At 39.8% G+C, this 25,597-nt stretch overlaps 2 protein-coding genes across 6 annotated transcripts in view; one reads left to right on the plus strand and one right to left on the minus strand.

Moving 5' to 3' along the window:
- SENP6 (SUMO specific peptidase 6) overlaps window positions 1-15,660 on the minus strand; it is a 74,885-nt gene extending 59,225 nt beyond the window's left edge. For 3 of the 5 annotated variants that reach the window (XM_085543739.1, XM_085543738.1, XM_015859045.3), the window contains exon 1: window positions 2,491-2,648. In XM_085543739.1, the coding sequence (XP_085399865.1) occupies window positions 2,491-2,548 (58 nt within the window). In that variant the 5' untranslated portion in view covers window positions 2,549-2,648. Of the gene's footprint in view, window positions 1-2,418; window positions 2,649-15,581 lie in introns of those variants that run through there. The other 2 variants (XM_015859044.3, XM_015859042.3) reach the window with 2 other exon arrangements.
- FILIP1 (filamin A interacting protein 1) overlaps window positions 14,465-25,597 on the plus strand; it is a 124,227-nt gene continuing 113,094 nt past the window's right edge. The window contains exon 1 of the mRNA XM_015859040.3: window positions 14,465-16,412. The gene's annotated coding sequence lies outside the window, so the exon portion shown is untranslated. The remainder of the gene's footprint in view (window positions 16,413-25,597) is intronic.

Here is a 25,597-nt window from a genome sequence, read left to right on the forward strand (position 1 = left end):
CAGAAAGAATACTTTGTTTTTACTGGAGAATGAAATAATAAAAATATTAAAAGGAAACACTTTGATAACAGAATGAGAACCGCATTTCTTCATAGTAGTATCTATTACACTAAATAAGAAGAAAAATAAAGCAGTATCTTACTGGACATTTGTTATCCAAACCAAAATTCTGACTAATTTCTTTTAACTGCATGATTATTTTAAGTCAGACTGATAGTCAACACAAGTTTGACAGCATCTGAATTTTATACACACACACACACAGACACACATTTCTATTAGACTGAGTGCAATTACAGTGACACAACTGCATTTTTCATACATTAATGGAAGGGATGGACAGTGGAATTCTCAGTTTTCCCTCTTCCAAGCTTCCAAAATACATCTCATAAACAATAGCTGCATGCTGTTCTTGCAGACACTGGAGACTGTGAAACATACACGCTCAGACTAAGTATAGTTAGAATTCTAGGCTCACACAGTAATGACAGCCTTGCAGTAGTTGTAGTCATGCCCCCTACTCAACACACTTTTATCCCTGCTCTTGTCCATGTTGGACTTGTCTCACAAATCTGGCACTCTCGTGCTTGTCTAAAATTCAGGCTTTAAATAATGGTTGTTCTACAACATCAGGTTAATCTAACATGCTGTCATGTTTGTCTAGATTAAAGACTGCTAGAAAATCTACATACATATATCTTAGATACCTTTATTTTTCCCTATGAAGTCAACCCTCCCTTCTAAGAGCCTCCTAAGTAACATCTTAAACCCTCTTTTTTCTCTCCTTCAAATGAGTACAAAGTTAAACTGCTCTTAGTAGATCTGCTACAGTATGATTATCCTATCTGGGCTCAGTCCACCCTCTTATATTTTTGCTACCTCTGCCCACATTAAGTTCTCTTCACACAAGATTCCTAACCCATGCATGCAAATACACCCATACACTCTCAGGGTTTGTACCCAATCATGTCTTTAGTGCTAAAATTAATGTGACCCCAAATAACAGAGAAACACAAAACTGATTGATTACCCTGTCCATCAGTCATGCAATACTGAAACTTGCAAGGATGCTACCCAGTGTCATGCTGGTAACTGCTACTGAAATGAGACCTCAAAAATAAGAAACGTGGATATTACGTATGAAGCTTATCCTCTGTGAGCCACTGCCCAACCAGTCTGCACTCAAGGTGCACAGAAGAAGACAGCAACTGAACATCCTTGTGACACTTTAGTAGCACACAATCCTCACTGTATTCAATGGAGAGAGTTCGGGAGAAAAACGCAGTGCCTGCAATGGAGCATCTGTGCTTCACCATCAGACGCTTTAAAGGCAGAAAGAAGGTAATGGGACAGTAGTTACTGACCAAGGAGTTTCCGGACACTGGAAATTCAGACAATTATTCAGAAGAACAAATACTATTTTGTTTATGCAGAAATTCCAATCTAGAACCTCCAGCAATAAAAGAACAAAATGCAACATGGAATTAATAAGGTATAGGAAGATAAAAGCTGCAAAAGACAATTCCTATCAGTACAGACACGCAAAATCTCAACTGCTAAACTTAGATCTGACTTAAAATACACTCATGAGAAGCAATCTATTTCATCCATGTATTTTTTTTAACCTACCACCATGGTACAAATTGAGCAGCTATCAGCATGTGCCATCTAGCTCTGTGCTTACAGCGATTCTGAGAGACTGCAATATTTGTTTTACCATGTGTTAAACTATATAGATTCAACAGTTAAACATATTCGAATTTCAGTAGAGTTTTTGCTCTACAATTAAGAGCTAAGAAAAAAAAAAAAACAAAAAAAAAAACCCAAACCTTGCAAATTAAAAAAATAAATAAATACTCAAGGCTTTACAACCGCTAAAGGTTCCTTTCATTTGCAGCTGCCAGATTCATCACGGGGCTTGTAAAACGTAAGAATAAAGCGACCCCCTCCCCAGATTAACCTCAGCCCCACGTGGGCCTTTACGCGAGCGTTTCACAAGCGGACCGGCCGCTCGGTGGGGGGAACGGGCACAGCCCAGGCCGGGGCCCGGCACAGCGCAGGGCAGGCAATGCCTCACCTCGCGCTAACCTTGCCGGCCCGGCAGCCCCCGCCCTCCCGCGGCCGCTCCCGCCGCCCTCCCGGCCGCGTTGTGCCCGGCCCCGACCGGCAGAGCGCCACGCTCCCACCGCCCCGAGAATTACAGAAAGAAAGAAAGAACCAGAAATGAAATTCCCCTCGCTAAGCCCTCCCCCAGAGCGGGTCTCCTTTTACCAAACGAAGCCACCCTTTACGGCACCCACCCTTCCCCCACGCCACCGAGGCACCTCTCATTGTCGTCGTCCCCCCAAGGGGACCCGTTCCTCCCCCCGGTGCACACGCCGCTCGCTCGCTCGCCTCCCCCCGTCCCCCGGTCCGTACCGTGCCCCTCGCCGGTCGCCAGAAGGAAAGGCAGCCCGCGGGCCGCTCTCCCCCTGCCAGCCGCGCACGCACCTTCCAGAAACAAGCTGTCTCTGCAGCCGCCGCCGCCGCCGCCGCCGCCACCGGCCATCTTCCTCGAGCCGCGCTGCCTCACTCCATCGCCCAGCGAGGCGGCGGGGCCCGGCCCTTCCCCCGGCCTGCGCGCTCCGCTGCTCACCCACCCCCACTGCGGAAGGCTGCCCGACCCGCAGCGGCGGCGGTGCCGAGGCCCGGCCCTCCTCCCGCACGGCGCGCACGGCTGCCCGGCCGCGCTGCCTTCCGGCCTCGCGCAGGAGAAAGCGGCGGCGGCGGCGCGCCCGCTCCTCCCTCACCCTGCCCGCCCGCCGCAGCCCCCCGCGCCGATGCCGGCCGGGCCCGGCCCTGCAGCCTCCGATGGCGCGCGGCGAGGGAGACGGGCCTGGCCGGGGCTCCGCCGGAGGCGCCTCCGAGCCGAAGGGGAGGACGAGGAAGCGGTGCGGGCTGCGCTGCCGCCCCTCTCCTCCATGAACGGCGCGGCGGGGCCTCCCCGGAACCCTGGCTCGCCCGTCCCCGGGCGGAGCGGGGCCGCCGGCGTCCCCCGGCCCCCAGGCGATAAAATGGCCGCAGTAAGGGCTGCGCCCGGGAACGTGTCGGGTCCGCACTCCCCCCCGATCAGATCGGAGGCGGCAGCTTTTTGGAGGTGAGGAGGTGGATCGGACTGCGTAAAAATGAATGAACTTCGAAGGGGCAGGGAGAACAGCGCGCAGGACGGGGCCTGCTGGCCTCCCCTGCTCGGGCCACAAAGGTCTCACGGCCCGTTGTCAATCAACTTTCTCCGTGGCCGAGGTACGTTTAAATGCAAAACTGGGATTCTGCAGAAAGCACAGCGTTGGCAAGGCAACTACACGGAAATTGCAAGTCATGGCCCGAGATGGATGTGATTTTTAAGATAAAAATATACTTATTTTCTAGCATGTAGGGATTTGTATTTTAAAAAGGCTTCCCAGGACACTTAGCTACCAAATGCACATCTATTAAAAACCGGAAGGTAAATTTGGACCATTTAGAACTGTCAGAAACCAGAAAGAGCTTCATTTCACAGGTTCCTAAAGCTGGTATTCCATTAATGCTGCTTTTACTGCAGAAATGAGGATTTTTAATGACCAATTACTGAAAAGCAAGCTTCCACAACTGATGAAAATTAAAGAATCTGTATGGCCAATAAAGTCCTAAACTAGGTTGAGTTGAAGTGTTTAGTGCGTATGAAGAATAAAAGTTAGACACAGAAAAACTGTGAGATTTCTCAATGATTCTCATTCCTGAGGTTTCTGTGCAGATACCGACCATCAGGCAATGTGCTTAAAGACACGTAAGGGACTGTGCTTAGTTTGGACACGAGAAAGAAATGCAGAAGAACAACTAAAAGCACAGAGGTGCCCTGTAAGACATGAAAGATGTCAGACTGCTCCCTGAGTGCTGCCCTGCCAGAACTGATAAATAAGATAATGAAAATAAAAATAATAAGAATTCCAAAAGCTGGATCAGTGCTGCCACATTTACATTAATCCATTCTCAAAATCTTCGTAGGAAAAAAAATATGTATTTTCATGCAAGAAGTATCATGAAATATTCCTCTTTCATTCATAATAAATGGAAATGAATTAGGAAAATTCTCCGCAAGCTAATTATATATTAAAAAAACAGCAGACCATATGTGCTTAATAGAAAGCTAACATGAAAAGATCCAAGTATAAATAGCACTGGAAGAAGTGATCAGTATTAATCTGGCTGCACAGTTGATTTCAGAAGAGCTGCCCTCAAATTACATCTGACTGCAATGTTCTGTTGGTTGTGTGCTGCGTGTTGGGTTTTTTTTTCCTCATTCTTTTCATAGGATACAAGCAGTTACAGAATCACAGAATGACCCGGGTTGGAAGGGACCTCAAGGATCATGTAGTTCCAACCCCCCTGCCTGGCAGGGCCACCAAACATACACATTTACTAGATCAGGTTGCCCAGGGCCCCGTCCAACCTGGCCTTGAACACCTCCAAGGACGGGGCATCCACAACCTCCCTGGGCAGCCTGTTCCAGGGCCTAACCACTCTCCTAGTGAAGAACTTAGTTACATACAGTTAGTATGTAAGAAAATCTTTCTCTCCTTTATTTCCATGAAGCTTTTTATTGTTATTCTATTATGCTCAGCTTTCTTGTTTGTTTTGTTGTTTGTTTTTTTGTTTTTTTTTTTTGCTTGCTTGCAAAGTATCAGGGGGGAGTGCAAGGGGAATTGAGCCAAGTCTTTCCAGCAGCCTCCTAACTCTGCTTAGCACCACAGGATTTTGTCATGTGTAAGAACTGAGTGAGCAATGAGAAAATGAGCATTCCCTACCCATGCTGAAGAAAATCATACAGAATTTACAGTGTGGGATTTTTTTTCCCAGTCCAAATGTTAGTTGAGTTCTCTGAGTAAGAACCCAGGAACAAATTAGAGCAACCCATGACTTCCTGACCTTTAGCAACCCCTACAAGTTGACCATTTTCAGTATGGACGTTTGACAACCCCAGGATGTAATCTAAGATCCTGAATTTACAACCATTTACATCTGCATTGCTGTGTTGTCAAGGCACTGCATAGAATGAAAAGCTGATTAGCGCCTCAGATGAAGAGAAATTCTTATTTCGTCTTACAAATCTCATTTTTCCTTCTCTTCCCGCATTAAAACTCATTATTAATAAATACAAATGACTTTTAGTACTGAAATGGCAAAAAAAAGTCTTTCTTCTTTATATTTCTGATTCTCTCCCAGTTAGTTCTTCTCTTAGCTGTAGTTTTGTAAGGTTAGCCAATAAAACAGGGAACATTACTCCTCAAAATCCTATTTCCTTACTTTAGAAATACAATAGAATTGGGGTCACATTTTTGCAACTTCTATAGTTCTGGCTGTATACATCATTTATTTTGTTTTACTGTTACATAAAACAAATATAGATGTTTTAGGGAATTTATAGGTACTCTGAATCAAATCTTTGTAATTTACAGTCCACGAACCCATTTGGCAGACTACAAATTTAAGCTGTTTAGCAGTAATGCCATTTAGAAAATAATGATTACGGACTGAATTATGTTTCAGTTTTTTCCACTGCTGCTTTTGGAACAGTTCTTTGAATGTATTATTGATGCACCATCTATATCCTCTATTAAATATATATGTATATTTTTCTTCTATCTTTATGAGCCTGTTTTTCCTCTATGCATTTTGAAAGCAAAATCAGATGTATTTACTCTTCCAGAATATTCCCAGGTGGAAAAGTACCCATTGTCTATGACAATGCATCAAGATTTGGATGTTTTTTGTTAAAACTTCGGGCTACGAAGCTTGTGAGGGGTCTGGAGCACAGACCTTATGAGGAGCGGCTGAGGGAGTTGTGATTGTTCAGCCTGGAGGAGGCTCAGGGGAGACCTTATAGCTCTCTATAACTTCCTGAAGGGAGGTTGTAGTGAGCTGGGGTTGGCCTCTTCTCTCGTGTAATCAGTGATAGAACTAAAGGGAATGGTTTTAAGCTGCGCCAGGGGAGATTCAGGCTGGACATTAGGAAGTATTACTTCTCAGAAAGGGTAGTCAGGCATTGGAATGCACTGCCCAGGGAGGTGGTGGAGTCACCGACCATGGGAGTGTTCAAGAAACGTTTGGATGTTGTGTTGAGGAATATGATTTAGCTGGGAAGTATTGGTGATGGTTGGACTAGATGATCTTCTAGGTCTTTTCCAACCTTGGTAATTCTGTGATTCTGTGAAATTTTGACACCATAGATAGTTTGTTGAGTACACAGTAAGTAATTATAACCTGTGAAAGATCATCGGGACCTCATCTGAAATGTCTTCTTACATCTTTCTTTTGAAGGAACCACATCTTTCAAATCTGTCCAGCCTCTCCAAATGCAAGGCTGTGTTCTTGCAGAATGAACATAATAAACAGACATCTATTAGATCTTCTGTTAGTGTCATGAGTATTTTGAAAATAAAAATCTTGCTATTCACTGCTGTGGCTTTTGCTTAAATATCTGCTGTACCTTCTTAGTCATTACTGCATCAGAATCATTCAGAAACAATTTTGCATTAAATCTGTGCGTTCTCTTGTCGGACACTGACATCAAGCAGTTGCATTGGACCAAAAAAAGTTATGACTCATTCAGCATCAAAGTGAGAGTTATTGATATAAAAGACTGATGGAAAAGTTATGCGCAGCTTCGTCAGCCTCAGTAAAGTGCTTTAATTAACCTTTCTTTCTGGAGGGTCAGGGTTACGTCTGGATGGCCACATTTTTCTAGAGGAAAACAGGAGAGACTGTGGTGCACAGCCCAGAACCGTGCACAGCTACTGGGAAACTGCACCTCTCCTAAGTTAGAGCTGTGATTGAGAGCTAAAGTGAAACTTTATGGAAGACGATGATTTCAAACTTAGACATGGAGCCATACAAAAGAAGGAATGATGATTTCTAACTTGAATGTAAAATATCCCATCTGAAATACTAGGGATAATTTTCTGTATTTTTCATTTTTCTTCAGTAATTCCATTCTTCAATTACTTTACAGCTTATTTTGGTGTGATTGATCATTAATGATAAAACTTGATAATAATTGTGGGGATGGTAAAAGGGTGGCATATACTTCACAGGTATATTCAAACTGTCGGTATAAAATATATTTCTGTATATTTTAATTCACTTACTTGCTGTATGTTTCCTGTAGCAACTTTGTTTTTAATCTTAAATAATCTTTTTCCTTTCTCTAATATTTTTTGCTGTAATATTTTAATATGTTTCTGCATACAAACTGATCAAATATATCTATTGGTTGCAATCCAAGCTTTATGATTAGCCAACATCATACATGTGTTCTCACCGGTCTTTGAGCTGAACTATATCCTGATCTGACTAAAAGAACAGAAGTTCTAATTGATGTAAAGGGAGTAAAATGTAAAACATTAGCATGGGATAAGCACAACAAGAAAATAAGGAATGCAACTATATAATGAAAAATAAAACTCAAAGACACCGTAATCAGGAAAACAAAATTATTCCATAATAAAAATGAAAGCACAAACTGCTACTTCACAGAATCACAGAATGACCCGGGTTGGAAGGGACCTCAAGGATCATGTATTTCCAACCCCCCTGCCTGGCAGGACCACCAAACTTCCACGTTTACTAGATCAGGTTGCCCAGGGCCCCGTCCAACCTGGCCTTGAACACCTCCAAGGACGGGGCATCCACAACCTCCCTGGGCAGCCTGTTCCAGGACCTCACCACTCTCCTAGTAAAGAACTTCCCCCTGACATCCAACCTAAATCCTCCGTCTTTCAACTTAAAACTGTTTCCTTAAGGCATCCAAAAACATCCCACATCCAAAACATGTTATGTATGCACATACAGCATTGAATCCTATCTCTAATCTTTTGCTTTTCAGATCAAAGGTATATACCCAAGTCAACTTTAAAATAGTTTTAAGCACATCATTACCTCGAGATTTTGAAGCTGGTAGAGCTGTCCAATTTAAACAAATGTGTGCTATAAACAGAAAATACGTAATTGAAACTCTTTCAGCAGGATCACACATGTTGGGGGAAGATCACCTTTCCTCTGCCTGTTTCATGAGATTTCCATTTCCATAAGGTTTTAAGAATACTTATGTTTCAGAGCAATGAAGGCAATCTTTCCCCAAACAATACTGTATTATATGTAGGTAATTTCTGTATGTATCTTAATTGTGGTTCTAAAATTAAATACATCCAGGACCTGTAAAACATCAAATATTAACCTGCATGCATGCAAGCAGAAATGCATAATTAAAAGCAACAAAAAAGCAGGTTGTGTCATAACCAGAATAAAAGCAGAACCAAAAAAAATCACTACATCCTACCAATGGTCAGTGTATGTGTTCATATGGTGCTTGCAAAGACACTGAGTTTGTTTCCAACAAATTTCCCTCTCATCAGAAGAACCTCCAAAATCTGTTCCACACTGCACAAAATTGATGAGAGATCTGAACTATGATGATGGATGTTTATGTCTATGTACTTCAGTGGTTGCACTGCACTCAGTCTCATCCATGGAGTGGAATCAGTAAAATTATACATGGCAATAACTACACTGCAAAGAACAGAATCCACACAGTAAGGATTTGAAAGATGTAAAGGACCATTCAGTCTGTCCTCCTGCAGACAGCTAAGTTAAAAAGGCTTATGTCGTCTCTGGTGTACATCTGTGATCGATCTTCAGTATCCACAAATGATGGTTTTTCCTAGTATTAACCTGAATTACCTTTTCTGCAAGGAAATTTCTTCTTCTACTTTAACTGGAGGTCACTGAGCAACTTCTAGATACTGGGGGAAAACAGCTGCATTTTTTCAGCCTCTTCTCCAATTCCTTCAGCCTTCCTTCCATTTATTATTTTTAATCTTCTCTCTGGAATTCATTTAACTTGCCTGCATTTTAAAGTGGGACATTCAAACAGGACACAGTACTAATGTAGGTCTCTCTGAAGTCAAGTAAAGCAGAATGACTGCCACCTGCTTCTGACATACTGCAATTCCCCTTAACATAGCCTGAAATATTTTCAACAAAATCACAGTTAGATCATCATCAGTTTGTAATCCAGCATGACTTCTTGTTCCTTTTCTGTTGTTCTCCCTTTTCTGTTGTTCTCTAGCCAGTTTTATCTCATTTTGGAGTAGTTTGTTTGAATTCTCCTTCTGAAGTCTACGATTACTTGCCATCACTACATAATATCTTGCTGGTTTTAGACTATTTCTCTTAATCTCTCCAGATCACTACGAACTCAGTCCTGTTACATTAGGGGCTTATAACACTTGTGGACTAACAGTGAAAGTACAAGCAGAAATATGGCTAGCACAAAACAGCACTAAATCAAATGCCTTTCTCAGGCCCTCTGAAAAAACTGCTGTATTTTCAGCCTGCTTTTTCTAGTTCAATTTTAAGATACCATGCAGGACAATGGATAAAGCCTTACTAGAGTCATTATCACTTGCATTTTCTCCCTAGATATCCTGTATGCCAGCTGTTCCCTTGAAGATGAACAAAACTGTAGCTTGACATCAGAATTTTCCATTTATTCTCAAGAACAGGAAATTGGAATACACATCCAAGAGATGCATAAGACCTTGACATCTGTGTCAGAGCTTAAGCTCTTGTTCTTCTCAGTCTTCTTCATCTCACTCACAAGAGGAAGGATGTCATTCTGTGGCATCATTTCCACTGTCAGAAAGTTGTGAATGTTTATTGTTATTTCTGAAGTCATTATTTACATTCTTTATTTGAAGTATGAATTACTGTCATACACATAGCAATTTAAGAGTGATGGGTTAAAACCTGAACATATGAAGCTTGGTATTAACATGTGGATAGATTTCTTTATGGTAAGGATGACAGAACACAGGAACAGGCTGCCTGGAGAGTCTGCTGGAATAGTCTTCTTCTATGGAGACACTCAAGACCCATCTGGATGCCCACCTGTACAACCTGCTGTACGGAACTGCTTTAGCAGAGGGGTTGGAGTCGGTGATCTGAGGTTCCTTCCAACCCCCTTGATTTGTGATCTGTAATTGTCCAATGATGGGATGTATATTTGAAAGGCTCTAAGCAAAGTAAAGTTTTCTCCAGAGATGAATCGATAACCAAATTAGCCCCTGTACAATCACTGAGAAATTAGAGGTAAGATACGTTCATGGAGTAAAGCCTTGGCCATGAGAGAGTAGAGAATTTTGACTGATGGAAGTTATATGGGTCTTGACACAGGACACGTTAAAGAGAATAGATTTTTACATTACACAAATGCATCTCAGTGGGAGGAGATGTGCTAACTCATAGTGAGTACTGAAGTATTTGCTAGCATGCTGTCCCAGTTCATGAAATCTCTGATTTAAAGGATGGTTTGGTTTTCTTTGCTTGTTATTTTAACTTTTAAGATTCTCCAAGCCTTTACGTACCTTGATAAATAACAGTGTCCTCACTGTGGGACCATCTGATTTATTCATTCCAGGTACATGTCATCCCTTATCACAGTAGCTACATGCATGAAATTTAAAGTACTCTGATTGTCACTGGTGTATTTTTCATAATGAGTACCATTATGGATTACGTTTTTCAAGCAGTCACATGTAGCTGCTAGGAGGCCAAGAGGCTGGAATGCACTGGGTCAGGCTGCTACCATTCTGGAAATTCCTAGAGACCCCTTTATTTGACACACCCATGTCACATAAATATGTCATTAGTATCATTTTTGATTTGTCAAGAATGAAGGAGATGTTAAGTACTCTAAGCGTAATAGGTGTGTGATTTGCCTCCAGTGGATTAGACTGGTTTAGATGTTTCACTCCTTTTTCTGTTAAAACTTCATGAGAATTACTTTGGTAAATGGTTTTAAGCTGCGTCAGGGGAGATTCAGGCTGGACATTAGGAAGTATTACTTCTCAGAAAGGGTAGTCAGGCATTGGAATGCACTGCCCAGGGAGGTGGTGGAGTCACCGACCATGGGAGTGTTCAAGAAACGTCTGGATGTTGTGTTGATGAATATGATTTAGCTGGGAAGTATTGGTAATGGTTGGACTAGATGATCTTCTAGGTCTTTTCCAACCTTGATAATTCTGTGATTCATCTTCTCTAGGAGCATGAAGTCCACAGCAGTCAGTAAGTATATTGTGAACATACATAGGCATGTTACTTAGTCTATTTAGAGACAGAAGAAAATGGCTGTTGCTTTTAAGATTAATTAAGCAATTATGTCTATTTCTTTTCTATAAAACTCTTTAACAATTACAGTAAGTAAATTAAATTTGCTTATTTTAATATGCAGAATTCTGTACATTTCTATAAAGGGGACTGAGATTGTGAGGACTGGCTTCATTTTTAAACAAAATAGAGATAAAAACTACAGTCATTTATCAGTTTCAACATGTACATACTCCGACTGAGGATTTATGGTTGCTAAAACAATGTGAAATTTCAGCAGACTGTTTAAACTACTTACCATCTGATATGGTGACATTTAAAGTGGAGCATACCTACTACTAACATCTGTTCTATTTGCTGTCTTGTGGTATAGAAGCTTAAAGCACCTAAAAGTTTTAAAGTGCTGTATCAGTTTTCATCGTAAAAATTCCAGACACTGTACCACCCATAAGGATGGATAATGATCGTAATTGTTCTCGGGAAATTTCAACAAATAAAATAGAATATTTTTAAGAGTAAGAAATAAGAAAATCCTTAAGAAAGGACAATTAAGCCACATTCATTACTCTCGAGCTGCTTTCTAAGAAGAAAATTATCAAATAGCAATTCTAGAAAATTATTGGGAAGATATTTAATACTATACGATGTTTCTACACTAAAAAATAGTGTTTTCTAACTGAGAGTTTGCTCTATCAAATAGTATTATTGTGCTCTTCGTATCTGCTCTGGTTTCCATGGAAAGAAATAGGAGGCATTACTTCTGGAGAGATATGCGTATATGCTAAAAATGTCAAAAGATATTAATATGTTTTTATGGTTTATAATTAACAGGATATGATTAACAATATTTTCACAAATTGGGGTCATTCATTTTGAGTCTCATTATTGCCCTCATCACTCTATGTAGCAGCAGCCCATCTGCTGCCATCTCCCCTTCACCACACAGACTCACCTTGTTTTCAGAGTCTCTATATCCATTTGTCTCACTTCTCCCTGTGGCTCCTGCACTAAAATCAATCCTCCAGCTTCTTGTCTGTCATTGTTCAAGCTCTCTTCCCAATATTCCCAAATGTTTCTCTGTGGCTCTTTATATTTAGTTTCCATTTTCAGCTTCTTTCCCCTTACCAAAACAAGCACCAAAATTCCTCCCATGCTTCCAAAAGAAATTTCTCCAGCTCTTTCCTTTGACAATTGCTACTCCATTCCTGCCTTTTATTACAGCTCTCTCCCACTGCTGTTTATTCTATATTTGTTTGTTGCTATCCATGAGCCATATTCAATAACTGAGGGTAGCAATAGCTGAAATTTAGCTCGATGAATAAAACCTAGTCCCCGTTGAGCCTATTTTCTTTAGTGCTGTAATTCAGTTGGATAAAAAGCCACGTTCTGCCCTTCTTCCATTAGCTAACACAAGTCGTTTTGTTTTTAAAAATGTCACACGCGTATATGTAAAATGAAACGGCGATCCAACAGATTTCATGTTCAGCGCAAAGAACCTCAACAAAAACATAATTAATGCAGCACAGTGTTTGAGATTTTAAGCCAACAAAAGCCAGACCATTTAGAGCTAAGGTTCCCATAGCAACCTTACTGTCTCCTCCTGTGTCTGTGTGATAGGGTCTTATTTTTTTTTTGACGACATATTGCTAGAGAGTGTGCTATATTATTCCATAAATAGAACCTCACTTTAATAGGTAAGTTAACTACACAAAAACTTAGAAAATTGTATATGTGCCTTCAAAGGCAATTCAATGTGGCACATAGAAGTACTGCATGTATATAAATACCAGCGGAAATTTTCACGCAAGCTGCTGTTTCAACATCATCCATCATTAGCACAAATTCAGGCCACGAGTAATTTTTTTGCATGCTTATAGTTACACCAATTATCTATTTCCCCAGCTATGTAGAAAATATAAAAGGTAGTTAATTAGAGAAGGAAACGTTTCATATTTCTTATAAAATATTTCACAGAATCACAGAATTATCAAGGTTGGAAAAGACCTAGAAGATCATCTAGTCCAACCATTACCAATACTTCCCGGCTAAATCATATTCATCAACACAACATCCAAACGTTTCTTGAACACTCCCATGGTTGGTGACTCCACCACCTCCCTGGGCAGTGCATTCCAATGCCTGACTACTCTTTCCGAGAAGAAAGAATATACCTCACTATATAAGAATACTCTTCAACTTATAAGGGATTACTTTCCACAGAAGGCAGCTACATGGAAGTACCAAGGAACTCAAAACAGGCAGTCAAACTTTAGGGCCACCTTAACATGGATTTTGCACTTTACATTGAAGACATTCTTGATACAGAACCATTTTGGAGAACCTAGAACATCTCATTACAGGCACAGCAGAAAGCACCTCAGCATCCAACTCATGGGCTTTAATTTCTCATTCTGGATGCTGGTTTAGGCAGTGTGGTTCAACACAGAATCACAGAATGACCTGGGTTGGAAGGGACCTCAAGGATCATGTAGTTCCAACCCCCCTGCCTGGCAGGGCCACCAAACATACACATTGACTAGATCAGGTTGCCCAGGGCCCTGCCCAACCTGGCCTTGAACACCTCCAAGGACGGGGCATCCACAACCTCCCTGGGCAGCCTGTTCCAGGGCCTAACCACTCTCCTAGTGAAGAACAGAATGAAACCCTCTTTTTCCTTTTTTTTTCCCCTCCCTGGCTATAGATTAAGAGGATTAATTTGATACCCCCAGTAATTTAGCATAACTTTAAATTGTGTTTTTAGAATTGGAAACATTTTATACTCCATTAATGTAAAACTGTGGCCAATCACATGGTTATCAGTTAATTTGGAGAGGATTTTAAAATCCTAACACAATGAAGAAAAACAAGGAATATCATTGCAAGAAATACTCCTGAAACAAATCAGAGAAATAGCATCCATTTGCTCAGCTGGGCTCTAGCATTCATTATCCTCATTCAGTTTCTTTGTAAAATCTACAATGAAGTCCTGGTCAGTGTCCTGACAGTTGTTAGCATCAAAGCAGGTGGATACTCTTGGTATTCAAGCGCTGTTAGCTCTAAAGAAACCTGATGCTGGACAATGAGATGACTGGCAAATCCCTGAAGAATCTGCTTTTTCATTACAATATGTGGACAATAACAGACAGTTTGTCCAACTAAAAGCCGGTAGCAGTCTGAAATACTGAATAGATCCCCAGAGAAATAATAATGAGGAACTATTCAACCAATACCCTCTATCTGGCTCTCAAGGACATTACAAGATAGTAATCATACTTTGCTGGGCTGGATTCAACTTTCTTAGAAGGCACACATCTACTTGTAAATCTGCATTTAAAATAGGAAAGAGAGGAAGATAAGATTTTTTTGGGGGGTGAAAAGAAAGAAAATGCATGGAATCTTGAGGTCTGAATAATGAGCTTTCTTCTAGATAATGGTTAAGGTAGGCGCAGGGAAGTAGCACAGACTGAAAATACAAAAACAAAACATGAAAAACAAACAAAGAAAGGAAAAGCATCATGATGAATAAAGGAGAGATTGAAGAATGGCTCAGAAGTGCCAGTGGGGCAGAGCATAGGCTGGAACAGCTTTCCATACTGTGAACAGGGGTATGAAGTTACCTGACTCCCTCTTACGCCCAGGGAAGTTAAGTCATTCAAATTTTCCCAAGCAATCAGAACAGTAAGCAGGGCTATTTGACCTCCTTAACAATTTGCCTTCTAAGCTAACAAAAAAAAGAAGTTGAAAACATTCCCTATAATGGGTCAATACGCCTTTAGCCTACGTTGCAAAGTTCAGAGATAAGAACGTATAATTTGCCTTCCTAAACAAGAAGGAACTGCAGCTCCTCACCCAGAGGGCACATAGCAGCCTACCCAAGGAGAGCCAAGTGCTTCAACTAACTGCAGTGTGACTCCATCAGTGGCCTCTGATACAGACAGCAGTCTAGAAACCTCAGCTGGACCTCTGGGTTGCTGTAGATGACTACTTGGTCTTTTGGGGGGTGGGAGGGGGTTCCTTTTAGTCATTAATAGGGCACCTTTAAAATTTGGTGGTATTTCCGAGTGTTTTTTCAAAAATAATCATAGAATTAATCATAAAGTGCTGTTTGAAATCTGCATATTTGCTTTACTATTATGCTGCTGATCTTTTTTGTTTTACTGAATTTGTAAGATTTGTTTTATCAAAGCACATATTAATGTTGTGGTCATTACCATATCATGTATTATTTAATATTTTATAGGTTTTCGATTTTTTTAAAAATTTAGAATTTATTCCATCATACTCATCATCAGCACTGAGGGTCTACAGGTGAAAGCACTCTTCCCTTGATGGACATTAGGTCACACGCTCAGGTTTGGTTGTTTTTCCTTTTGAAAACACCATCACAAGTGATTACTTACATGTCGGAAGCAACTTTCTGAAGGAAGCAGATTTGGAAACAGGACTGCAAAACATCTTCCCAGCGTTGCCACGGGGGAGGCTTACGAGCCCAGAGAGGACAAAAAAGCCTTGATGTGTGGGGAAAAAACTCAAAGCGACGTGTCTAGCTCAGAAAGACTAGTTTTCACCTGGCAGGAGACACCAACACTGAGGCGTCCTGACCCCCTCCTGCCTGCGGGGACGAGCTGCCGGCTCGGAGCTGCCCAAAGGCCGTTAGGGAGCGACCGTTGGGCGGCGCTGGGCACGCAGCCGCCTCGAGCCCCCTGAGGTGGGCGATGTACGGGTGAGAGCCTGTGGCTGTGCAGGGGTCTGTAGCTTGCACTGGAAGTAATGCTTCCTATTTATTTCCACGGAAACTACAAGAGATACAAACAGCACAATTATACTATTGGATACAGTAAATTCTCAACTACAAAGTGCTATTTTTCAACTTAGCCTCCAGCATTACCTGTATATTTTTAAAAGCTATGAACTGCCTTCATAAAAAATCTGCCCCAGCTGAGTGGATGCTATTGGCACTGCTGAAATATGGCACTGTGTCAATGGGTGCCGTTTTCTTTCCACATGGAGGAATTCAATTGCACACCTTTGCTTTGCACACACTCCCATGTCAGATGCCATGTTGTCAGACTGCCCCATTGCTGCCATCTGTTACGTGGAATGGATTGATGGGAAGGTTTAGCCTCTACCACCATAGCACCAACATCCACCTCTGATTCCATGGGCCAATGTTATGAAACAGGAGGCACTACTTATGGAGCAGCCCTTGTAAAAATATCCTGCCTTCACAGGTAAGCACAAGGAAATCAAGGTAGCATTATCATCAGTGTTTGCCTTTTTCTGATCACAAGGATTTTTTTGATGTTCTTATACTCCATAAGTGTTGTTTGCAGGATGTTTGCAAACCATAATACCACGGTAGGTGTGTACATATGAAATAGAACTGTTTTGGAACACTGTAACAGTGTTCTGATATTGAGCTCTGTTTTAAGAAATAGCCACAATTTGTGACTGTGGTGAATGAACTCAGGAATCAGCAGTTTATGTTTCAAGAGGTAAAATGTTGTGGTTATATTGCTGCAGCAGAGTTTAAGTTAGTTTACTAGAGATCTACCATCTGTCCTTGTTTGAAACACAGCAAGCGGGGAAAGATATTTAATTCTTTACTGGAGCTTCTGGTGCAAGTTCTTATAATTTGCAGCAATCGTGCAGCTTTTGAATATGTTGTTTTGTAGGTCCAAAAACATAATAAACAACTACCTGTGTTATTAGCATTTGTCAGCATGAGATAAATTAACCCTTAGATTACTACGTTTTTGCTTTACTGTACCATTAAGAAGGTTGAGAATGAGCAGTCAGCTGTAAGAGAAAAACCCTGTTTTTCTCCTTTGTTCTATTTTAAATTAAGCACTAATACACGATCTTGAAAGAAGGCGATGAAGGTAGTTCATTCAGGTCTCAGACAGGAGATGTTGAATACAGCAACTCTTTCAGTTATGAAAGCAAAGAATCTGAAGAACTGAAAACAGTGTATTTCAAGCTGAGAAGAGAAAAATACTTGAGATAAGGCTACGGGAAGAGGAGAAGGTACAAATCAAAGTCTTTAGTCCATCATCAGGACCAACTGGTGAATGTTTTGTAAAATTAGGCAATTTATTTAGGCAATTTAATATGAAGTTAGAAAAGTAGCACTTTGCCTTTCTTTGTATTTTAGGAAACAGCTGTAATAGTACTTATAATACAGACAAACTTTTGTAAAATATATGGATGAAGTGAGGTACTGTTAAAAACAGTATATATATACATATATATATATGTATACACACACACACACATATATATATATAAAATCTCAAATTACTGACCCTGAGAGATAAGGTTTTTCTATAAATATTATCATCAAGATAAAATTGTTACTGCTACCTGCCCCATAAAAAGCTGATCTTTGAGCTATTCACAGCCTCTAATGCCTTAAAATTCTTCTGTCGAAGTCAGAACTGCAGTTATCCTCTGTTGCAGAAATACAGACAGTGTGATTCATCACTTGCCTTTAGATGACTACAGAGCTGGTCTAGTTTTGAGCAAGAGGTCTGCCCTTCTTTTCTGTTTAATAGAGAGGAATAGGCGCTTTTAAGGTATGAATTATTGGAGATATTTTTAGATAAATACCTGAGTTTAAATTGCTCCATCAAATCTCCCATTTCTTTCTATTTACTATAAAGAGAATTTAGGTGCCTAGTTCAGACATAGATTTCTATAGCATATGAGTTTCTATTGGATTAGATGAATCCTATAAACTTGCAATCTGAGTTCCAAGGTAGCACTGAAACATCCCTAGTCTTGAAAAGGAGAATACTGGATGAATTTCGTTTTCTGTGCCACATCTAAGTGTCTCAAATATCAATTGCTTATCCCTGTCCTCGTTGACGTTTCTGGGCAAGTTGTCTTCCCTGATGGAGTGGTTTTTCATAGTTTGTCACCAGGGGGCAGATTAGTACTGTTCTGGCTCATCTATTTTTCTTTTTTTTTTTTTTTTTTCCCCTATCAGCCGTAACAGTCTGCAAAAGATGTGTGCGCAGGCTTTTCATTTGAGAAATCTTGAGGTATGCTGTTGCATACAGTTTGATTTTAATATGACTTTTGTGTGATTAGAGTTTTGTGGGGGCATTTTAATTACAGATTGAATGTTTGATCAGGGATATTCTATTTGTAGTCTTTTCATTCAAGAAATCAGATGAAACAACATAGTGTAATGAATTTTCCACTCTACTTATCTCCCTACTTTGTAGTGTTCAGTCACTCATTAAAAATGGTTAGATATTCTCACTTTTGTAATTTTTATAACTTATAAATGTGAATGAGAAATACTTGATTAATTAAAGCTTGATTCCAAAACTTCTATCTCACACTTACATGATAGTTGCGTGTACTACTGCTTAAAAATGCTATGAAGGTTCAGAGATTACCTGATAGCTGCCTTTCAGTTCATAAAGGCAAGCTACAGGAAAGAAATAGATTTTTTTAGCAGGGTCTGTAATGATAGCACAAGGGTAAATGGCTTCAAGCTTAAAGAGGGTAGAATTAGGTTAGATATAAGGAAAAAGTCTTTTACAGTGAGGGTGGTGAGGCACTGGAACAGGTTGCCCTGAGATGTGGTGGATACCCCATTCCTGGAGAATCACAGAATCACAGAATTGTAGGGATTGGAAGGGACCTCTAGAGATCATCAAGTCCAACCCCCCTGCCAAAGCAGGCTCCCTACACCACGTCTCTTTCTAGAGCATGAGACTACACCACAAGACTTCCAAGGTGAGGCTTGATCAGGCCCTGGGCAACTTGATGTAGCTGTGGTGTTCCTGTACGTTGCAGAGCAGTTGGACTGGATGACCTTCAGAGGACCCTTCCAACTCTAAGGATTTCATGATTCTGTGACAAGTAAAATTTATTTCTGAAGGTAATTTAAAAAGTAGAAATATAGTTCCACAATATATATATATATACACACACACACACGCACATATATACACACATACTGAAAGAGGAAGAGAACTGCCACTTACAGATTTTTCAAGGTAAGACTGCTCAAGACCTTAAACACTTAGCACAGGCTAGTATCTAACTCAAGCACAAAAGATCCCCTAAACTTTGATGTAGGAAATTAAATGTGTTTTGTACTGAATGCCCATTGTAGTATTTTGAGTAAGTATTTCTAGAATGAATTTTAGAACTGAGGAATGTCTCATTTTTAGTACATATGATTGTAGCAAAATAAATATATAAACAATACATCAATATATGAAGGGGCTGTTACCAGAAGATAAAAATATCTTGCAGTTCTGACTACGCATAACAGAAATGTGAACACCTGGCAAAGGGAAAATAAAAGAAAGAGATAATGATATATAAGGAAACCTACCTGTATTTCAGGGATTGATTTCACCAAAATAAAGTTTTCTTTATTCCAGCATGGAACATTATACAGAATGAGTCTTCTGCCTGCCAAACTCTAACAGATAGATAAAGTTTTAAGCACTTGCCCCTTCAGCATAGATTATACAATTCAGGAGGCTGCAAATAGTGGTTTAGAAGCATAGATATGACCCACCTTGAGAAGTATCAGGCCTCTTATGTAAGACAAAAGCAATCGAGGAAAAATGAACCTTAGTTTTAGCAGAATTTGCAATCAGTCTTTACTGCAAGGCAGCAAGATTTTTTTGTTGAAATAAATTTTCTCGAATAGAATAAAAAAAAAACTGAGTCAGAAACTGACATTGTATGTAGAAAATTTCAGCTTAGATGTTTAAGGTATAAGACAATCATAAGAAAACAAAGACAGAATCTAGCTAGTAGTGTCAGTTCCCCTCCACTCTTCCCGTTCTCTCACCATCTCTCTTTATAAATATATGTAGTTATAAAAGTTCTTTCAAAGGAATTTACATTTGAGTAATACATATGAAACATTACATTCTGATCCTAAAATCTAACCCAAATTATTTAAATGAGGTTATATCTCTTTGTGTCTTTGTATATATACATTCATGTATATTCAGATGACAGGCTTTGTTACCAAAAAGCAAATGCTTTAGATATCTGGTCTCAGATTGCATGTCAGAGATACGTGGGATGAAGGACAGAGTGGTGATTGTTCTAAGATCAAAAGAAAGGCATTAAAGAACCTTATTGTTGAAATTTGTGCTCTGTTTTTAAAAGAACGAGATGTCAACTAGCCTTCGCCGTTTTCTACATCAAAACTTACATATTTATTATGTAAAGTTCTCTTGCTTTAAGGCGTCCCTTGGTAATAGTTAATGGGAAAAACAGGAATGTGTTAATTATGCCAAATACTTATTCCATGCTGCCATTACTCCTACTGGTAAATCTAGTGTGTACTGACCTTATTCATTGTATCCAGGACATTATGTAAGGGAAAAGTATGCATAATGTTGTTGTGGACAGTACATCCCACACTTACACAGAATCAAAGTACTCTTTAAGACATTTTCTAGAATCTACGCAGTGATACAGACCAGATGGCAGACATTTAGCATACTGTGTTTGCAAATTTCAGCTGAACCCTCTAAGAAATCTTTCTGGGTGTGAATGGACCTTCTACTCTCAATACACTTGAAATTACCATTCAGGATTTTTGTTCTTCAGTTTTGAATTTGGTAACAAAATATTATGTCCAGAACCTTTTGGAAAGCAGTGACAAAGGCTATGGTAAGAAAGTATGTTTTGTTGTTTTTTTTAAACTTCAGATTTATAACATAACACTTCTAGGAAAAAAAAAAAAAGAAAAAAAAAAAAGTTGGAAAATTAATTTATATTTTAATTCAGTGGATAAACTTATTATGTTGTTTTCAATTACAGTCTCCATGATGTAGTATGAATTGAGACCTGCTGTCATATATTCTGTAGATAATGCTTATGCTAATTAGCTTGGACTTTTTTTGGTGATATATACTGATACTTGCATTTGTAGTGTATGTATATACATGAAATGTATACTAGTGAGATATTTAGTAAGTTTATTACATTCAGAAAAGTAGTAATTTGTCATTTTTTAGGATTTTTTTTTTTTTTGTCACTTTTACTAATCTCATGACAAAAGGTTATACATTTCCAGAGGAAGGAAGAGGGTGTTCAACTGAATGGGAATTAGAGAGTTTAGGAAAAGTCACTGAAAAAAATGAAAAGGGTACCATGCAATTTTAGTGTTATCCAGTACTGCAGTGAAAATGTCTATGGAGCACACCATGTGAAAATGAAAGATTAGGCTGCAACAGCTGTTCAGGAAACATCATGTAATAGGACATCAGAAATTCTCCCTCTGTGTTCTCTGTAGAGAAGAGGAGGTGCAAATGGAGAACGGGAAAGAGTCTGTGAAATATTTTTATAGGAAATATATATGGTTAACTTTATCCACCATTTCTATGGCAATCTAAAGCCAAAATTGTTGACAGCTTCTTAAGAAAGGGCAATGAGAGATGGCTCAAGAATGTATTAGTATACATGAACTGTGAGAGTAATGTCCACTTGAAAGTAGTTTTATGCGCAGCTTCACGTGCCTAAATATCAATTCTGAGTTGAGTTTCTAAAACAGGAACTTTGCTGTGCAGTGACACTGATTGTGCTATAGGCCTGAGAAAGTTAATGTAGGACTGCTGAAATATTCAGAAATCCTTTCTTTCCATTGTAGTCTAAGTACTCTGAAATACCATTTACTGCTCCACCTAACTATTTCTAAATAGGCCACGTCATCTTTCAGAACACCTGGGAGTTGGTGGTGAGCTCTCCAAGTAGAAAATTGAGCTTTATGAATGTAGCTGAAAGAACAGCTATGAAAAACTGGAAGATACTTCTTCACTGGTAAATTTAACTGGTTCACAATAGTATTCTGAGCATTGCCACATGATGATACAGTTAAGTTATTGGAGCGGACTTTGAGACAATTTTTCTTGTACCAACTAAACACTTTCCAGGGTAGTGTCTGGGAAGGGTTCTGGTTAGTACAGTACAGGGACTACTTCTAGTAGGCAATCTGGCAGCAGCTAAAGGAATGCCATGTGGCCAAGGTATTATTTACTGGCACAGACGTAGGCAGGGATGGTGAAGCCAGAAACCAAGACTTGGGTTAAGGAAACTGGCAAAATGGAGACATGTGAAGGCTTGTCTGAAGGGATGTATGTCCAAAGAAGTTGTATAACACATCCAGTAGAACAAGAGCTCCTGTGGGTTTATCTTGATATACAGGGCACATGACTGTGCTGTGGTTGCTATGTACCAAGTGGCATGTTCTGCACTGGCTCTGAGCTGTGAACTGCACAGAGAGAGGATATATGTAAAATGTAAAGAGTTAAAAAATAATTGCATCATTATTATTTTTGTTATATGCCTCATGTTTTCTTTCTGATAGACAAAATACATTTGCGTTAGAAAGGATGTGACGAAGTTAATTTAAAACTTAGTTGTTTTCAGAAGACTAGAAGCCCCACACCTCTAGATGGCATTATGTAATCATTTAAGACCCACGGAGAAGCACAGAATGCTAATAACCCATACAGATAATATGAAAGGCTCAGAGTAATTCTGCACCAAAATAAATCTTTTTGTTTTTAAATAGTAATAAAAATATATCATAGAGCTTAGAATGGTATCACTGCAAGAGCTGGACATAGGATGCAAAATTTGAGTACTGTTAATGTAACAGCATGGTGGTGTTTAATAGCTTATTCATTCAGACTAGCAGCAAATACATATTTTAAATGATCTCTGTAGAAAATGTAGTTATATTATAAATGGGAACAAGTGACAAGGCAGTGTGAGTGCAGTGAACACATATGATGTAAGGTTTTTTTATGAAGTTTCTCTGTTTTTATCCAGCCTTGACTTTGAGCTACAGATGGGTTTCAGTTAAAACCCAGGAGATTAATAAGTCCAAACCCTGATGATATTTAAGACAGATTTCCAGTTAGGAATTTTGCAAATGTTCCCCATGTTTAGAATGGGACAAGCTCATGGAACACGTTACTCTTGATCTTTGTTGTGCTTGAAATCCAGGCTCAGATCCAAAATCTGCACCCTTAGTGTATCTCCACCAAGAGTACTGCAGCCCCTGGAACTTCTTTAACAAAGGCAATTCAGTTTACTAGTTGCTATGATGGCTTCATAATGATAGAAAATATCCATGAAAAATTGTTTTTCAATTTCCTGTGTTCTACAAGCAATACCTATAGCCCAAAGGCTTGTCTTAATAGTCCCAGTGCTGATCACTTCTATCCAAGCATCGACCTTTCAGCCTGGAGAAGAGGAGGCTCAGGGGAGACCTTATTGCTCTCTATAACTTCTTGAAGGGAGGTTGTAGTGAGCTGGGGGTTGGCCTCTTCTCTTGTGTCATTAGTGATAGGACCAGAGGGAATGGTTTCAAGCTATGGCAGGGGAGATTCAGGCTGGTCATTAGGAGGTATTACTTCTCAGAAAGGGTGGTAAGGCACTGGAATGGACTGCCCAGGGAGGTGGTGGAGTCACTGACCCTGAGGGTGTTCAAGGAAAGACTGGATGTTGTGCTGAGGGACATGGTTTAGTGGGAGCTATTAGTAATAGGTGAATGGTTGGAATGGATGATCTTTTAGGTCTTTTCCAACCTTGGTGATTCTATGATTCTATACCTCTTGTTGATTCACCTTTCTAAATAAGGGCAAATTCAATATTTAAATTTCTCAAGATATTGATGAAAAAATGAGCTTACTCATAAATCTCATTTAAAGATAATGTTAGTTTAGGTTCCTTAAAATTTTCATATTTCTAAAATGTATTATACAGACAAAACAGTCTTTAGCCCTTTTCCACTTACTAGGTGAATGAGTTCAGACCCTAGTTACAGTGAGAAAAGGCTAAAGCTCTGGCTCAGTTCTTTGTAGTCCCAGTAGATCAGACTTTGGATGCTACATTTCCAGCTTAAGGGAAAGCTTACCTATCACATGCAAGAAGTGCACATCTTGTAATAAGTTGAAAAGGCTTCAAGTATAAAGTTTTAGATCAGGATTGTTCCTCTTGGTGCAGCTGCTCTAAGCCCAGGACTGCACTAAGTGATGTGCCTGATGCGTTTCCCCATCAGTATGTTACACCGTAAGAAAGTACAGTTGGGACAGACCCGCCACCTGCACAGGATGTTCTCAGAACTAGGACAGAAGAGTGACAGCAACAGGCAGCTGTTGGTCCCTGTGATGTAGGTGCAGCAGTGGGAGAACCTGAAACTGATACTGAATGAGCATAATTCACCATGAAACAGGTCTGCCAACAGGAAAGAGAAGTTACCAAGTAGCACCTATGAAATCAGAAAGGGAGCTGTTCCTTTTAATGCTCCTCACAGTTTCTGCTTCATGGTGAGACAACGGAATAGGTTGCCCAGTGAGGTTGTGGATGCCCCCTCCCTGGAAGCATTCAAGCCAGGCTGGATGGGGCTTTGAGCAGCTTGGTCTAGTGGGAGGTATCCCTGTCTATAGCGCGGGATTAGAAGTAGATGATCTTAAAGGTCCCTTCCAACCCAAACCATTCTGTGATTCTATGGCATAGGCTTTCCTGATAGAATGAGTCTTCTAGCAGCCAGAGTTTGGTGATACATACATTCTGTTGGTAACTGGCAAGAAGTGGAGAGATGCAACTCATAAAAGATGTTCAGGGTGGAAATCCAATATGGTTTGTAGCAGTCTCTGTCAGAACCAGGACACTGCCAAAATCTGCAGGTGGCCTTTTTGGTGCCTGAGTAGGCACTTCAGCTGATTGCTACAGGAAGTGGCTTTCCATCCCATATGTTTGTCATTAGGATAGCGAACAGAAGGTCTGAAAGTATACATTACTTTAATTTAACCTTATAAAGTCTCTTTCAAACACAGTTAAAATAAACAATCTATTCTTTCACCATCTCTGCTACTGACAAAAGTATCTTTGAGGCAGTTGATTTTTTTTTTTTTCTGGTGTTTCTGGTGTCTTTTTGGCTGATTTTTGTTTTGTTTATTTGTTTGGTACAGGCTGACTATCATAATTTAAATGTTCTTTTTGAAGACCTGGAGTAAATAAGACTCAGATCTAATTAATAAATCTTTCCTGAGATATAACCAGGATGCTTTCAAGAAGTTTGTTTTTGTGCTTGGCCCTTCCTTGTTTATACTGGCTTCAGCTGTTGTAAGCAGGACCACAGAGATAGTTTACTTCAAGGTCAAGTAGAAAAATTGGGTTGAAACTCAGAGAAAAGCATAATTATTTAGCTAAAAGCATTTGTTCATAGGGACAACTCTCTATTGACTCTTAATAATCCTCAGCAGTCTTGTTGCATGTCTACTTGTGTCATAATCTTTTGACTAGACAGAAGAGCTGAAGAAATAATGAAAAAAATGTCTAGAAATACGAAATTAGCTGTTTGAAATAGATGGTTAATTGAAAATTGAAAAGTTTGTGAAGGAAATATAATTCTTCT

The sequence above is a fragment of the Coturnix japonica genome, chromosome 3 (genome assembly GCF_054131305.1).
Source record: "Coturnix japonica strain WE chromosome 3, WE-NBRP24, whole genome shotgun sequence".
NCBI classification, from domain to species: domain Eukaryota; kingdom Metazoa; phylum Chordata; class Aves; order Galliformes; family Phasianidae; genus Coturnix; species Coturnix japonica.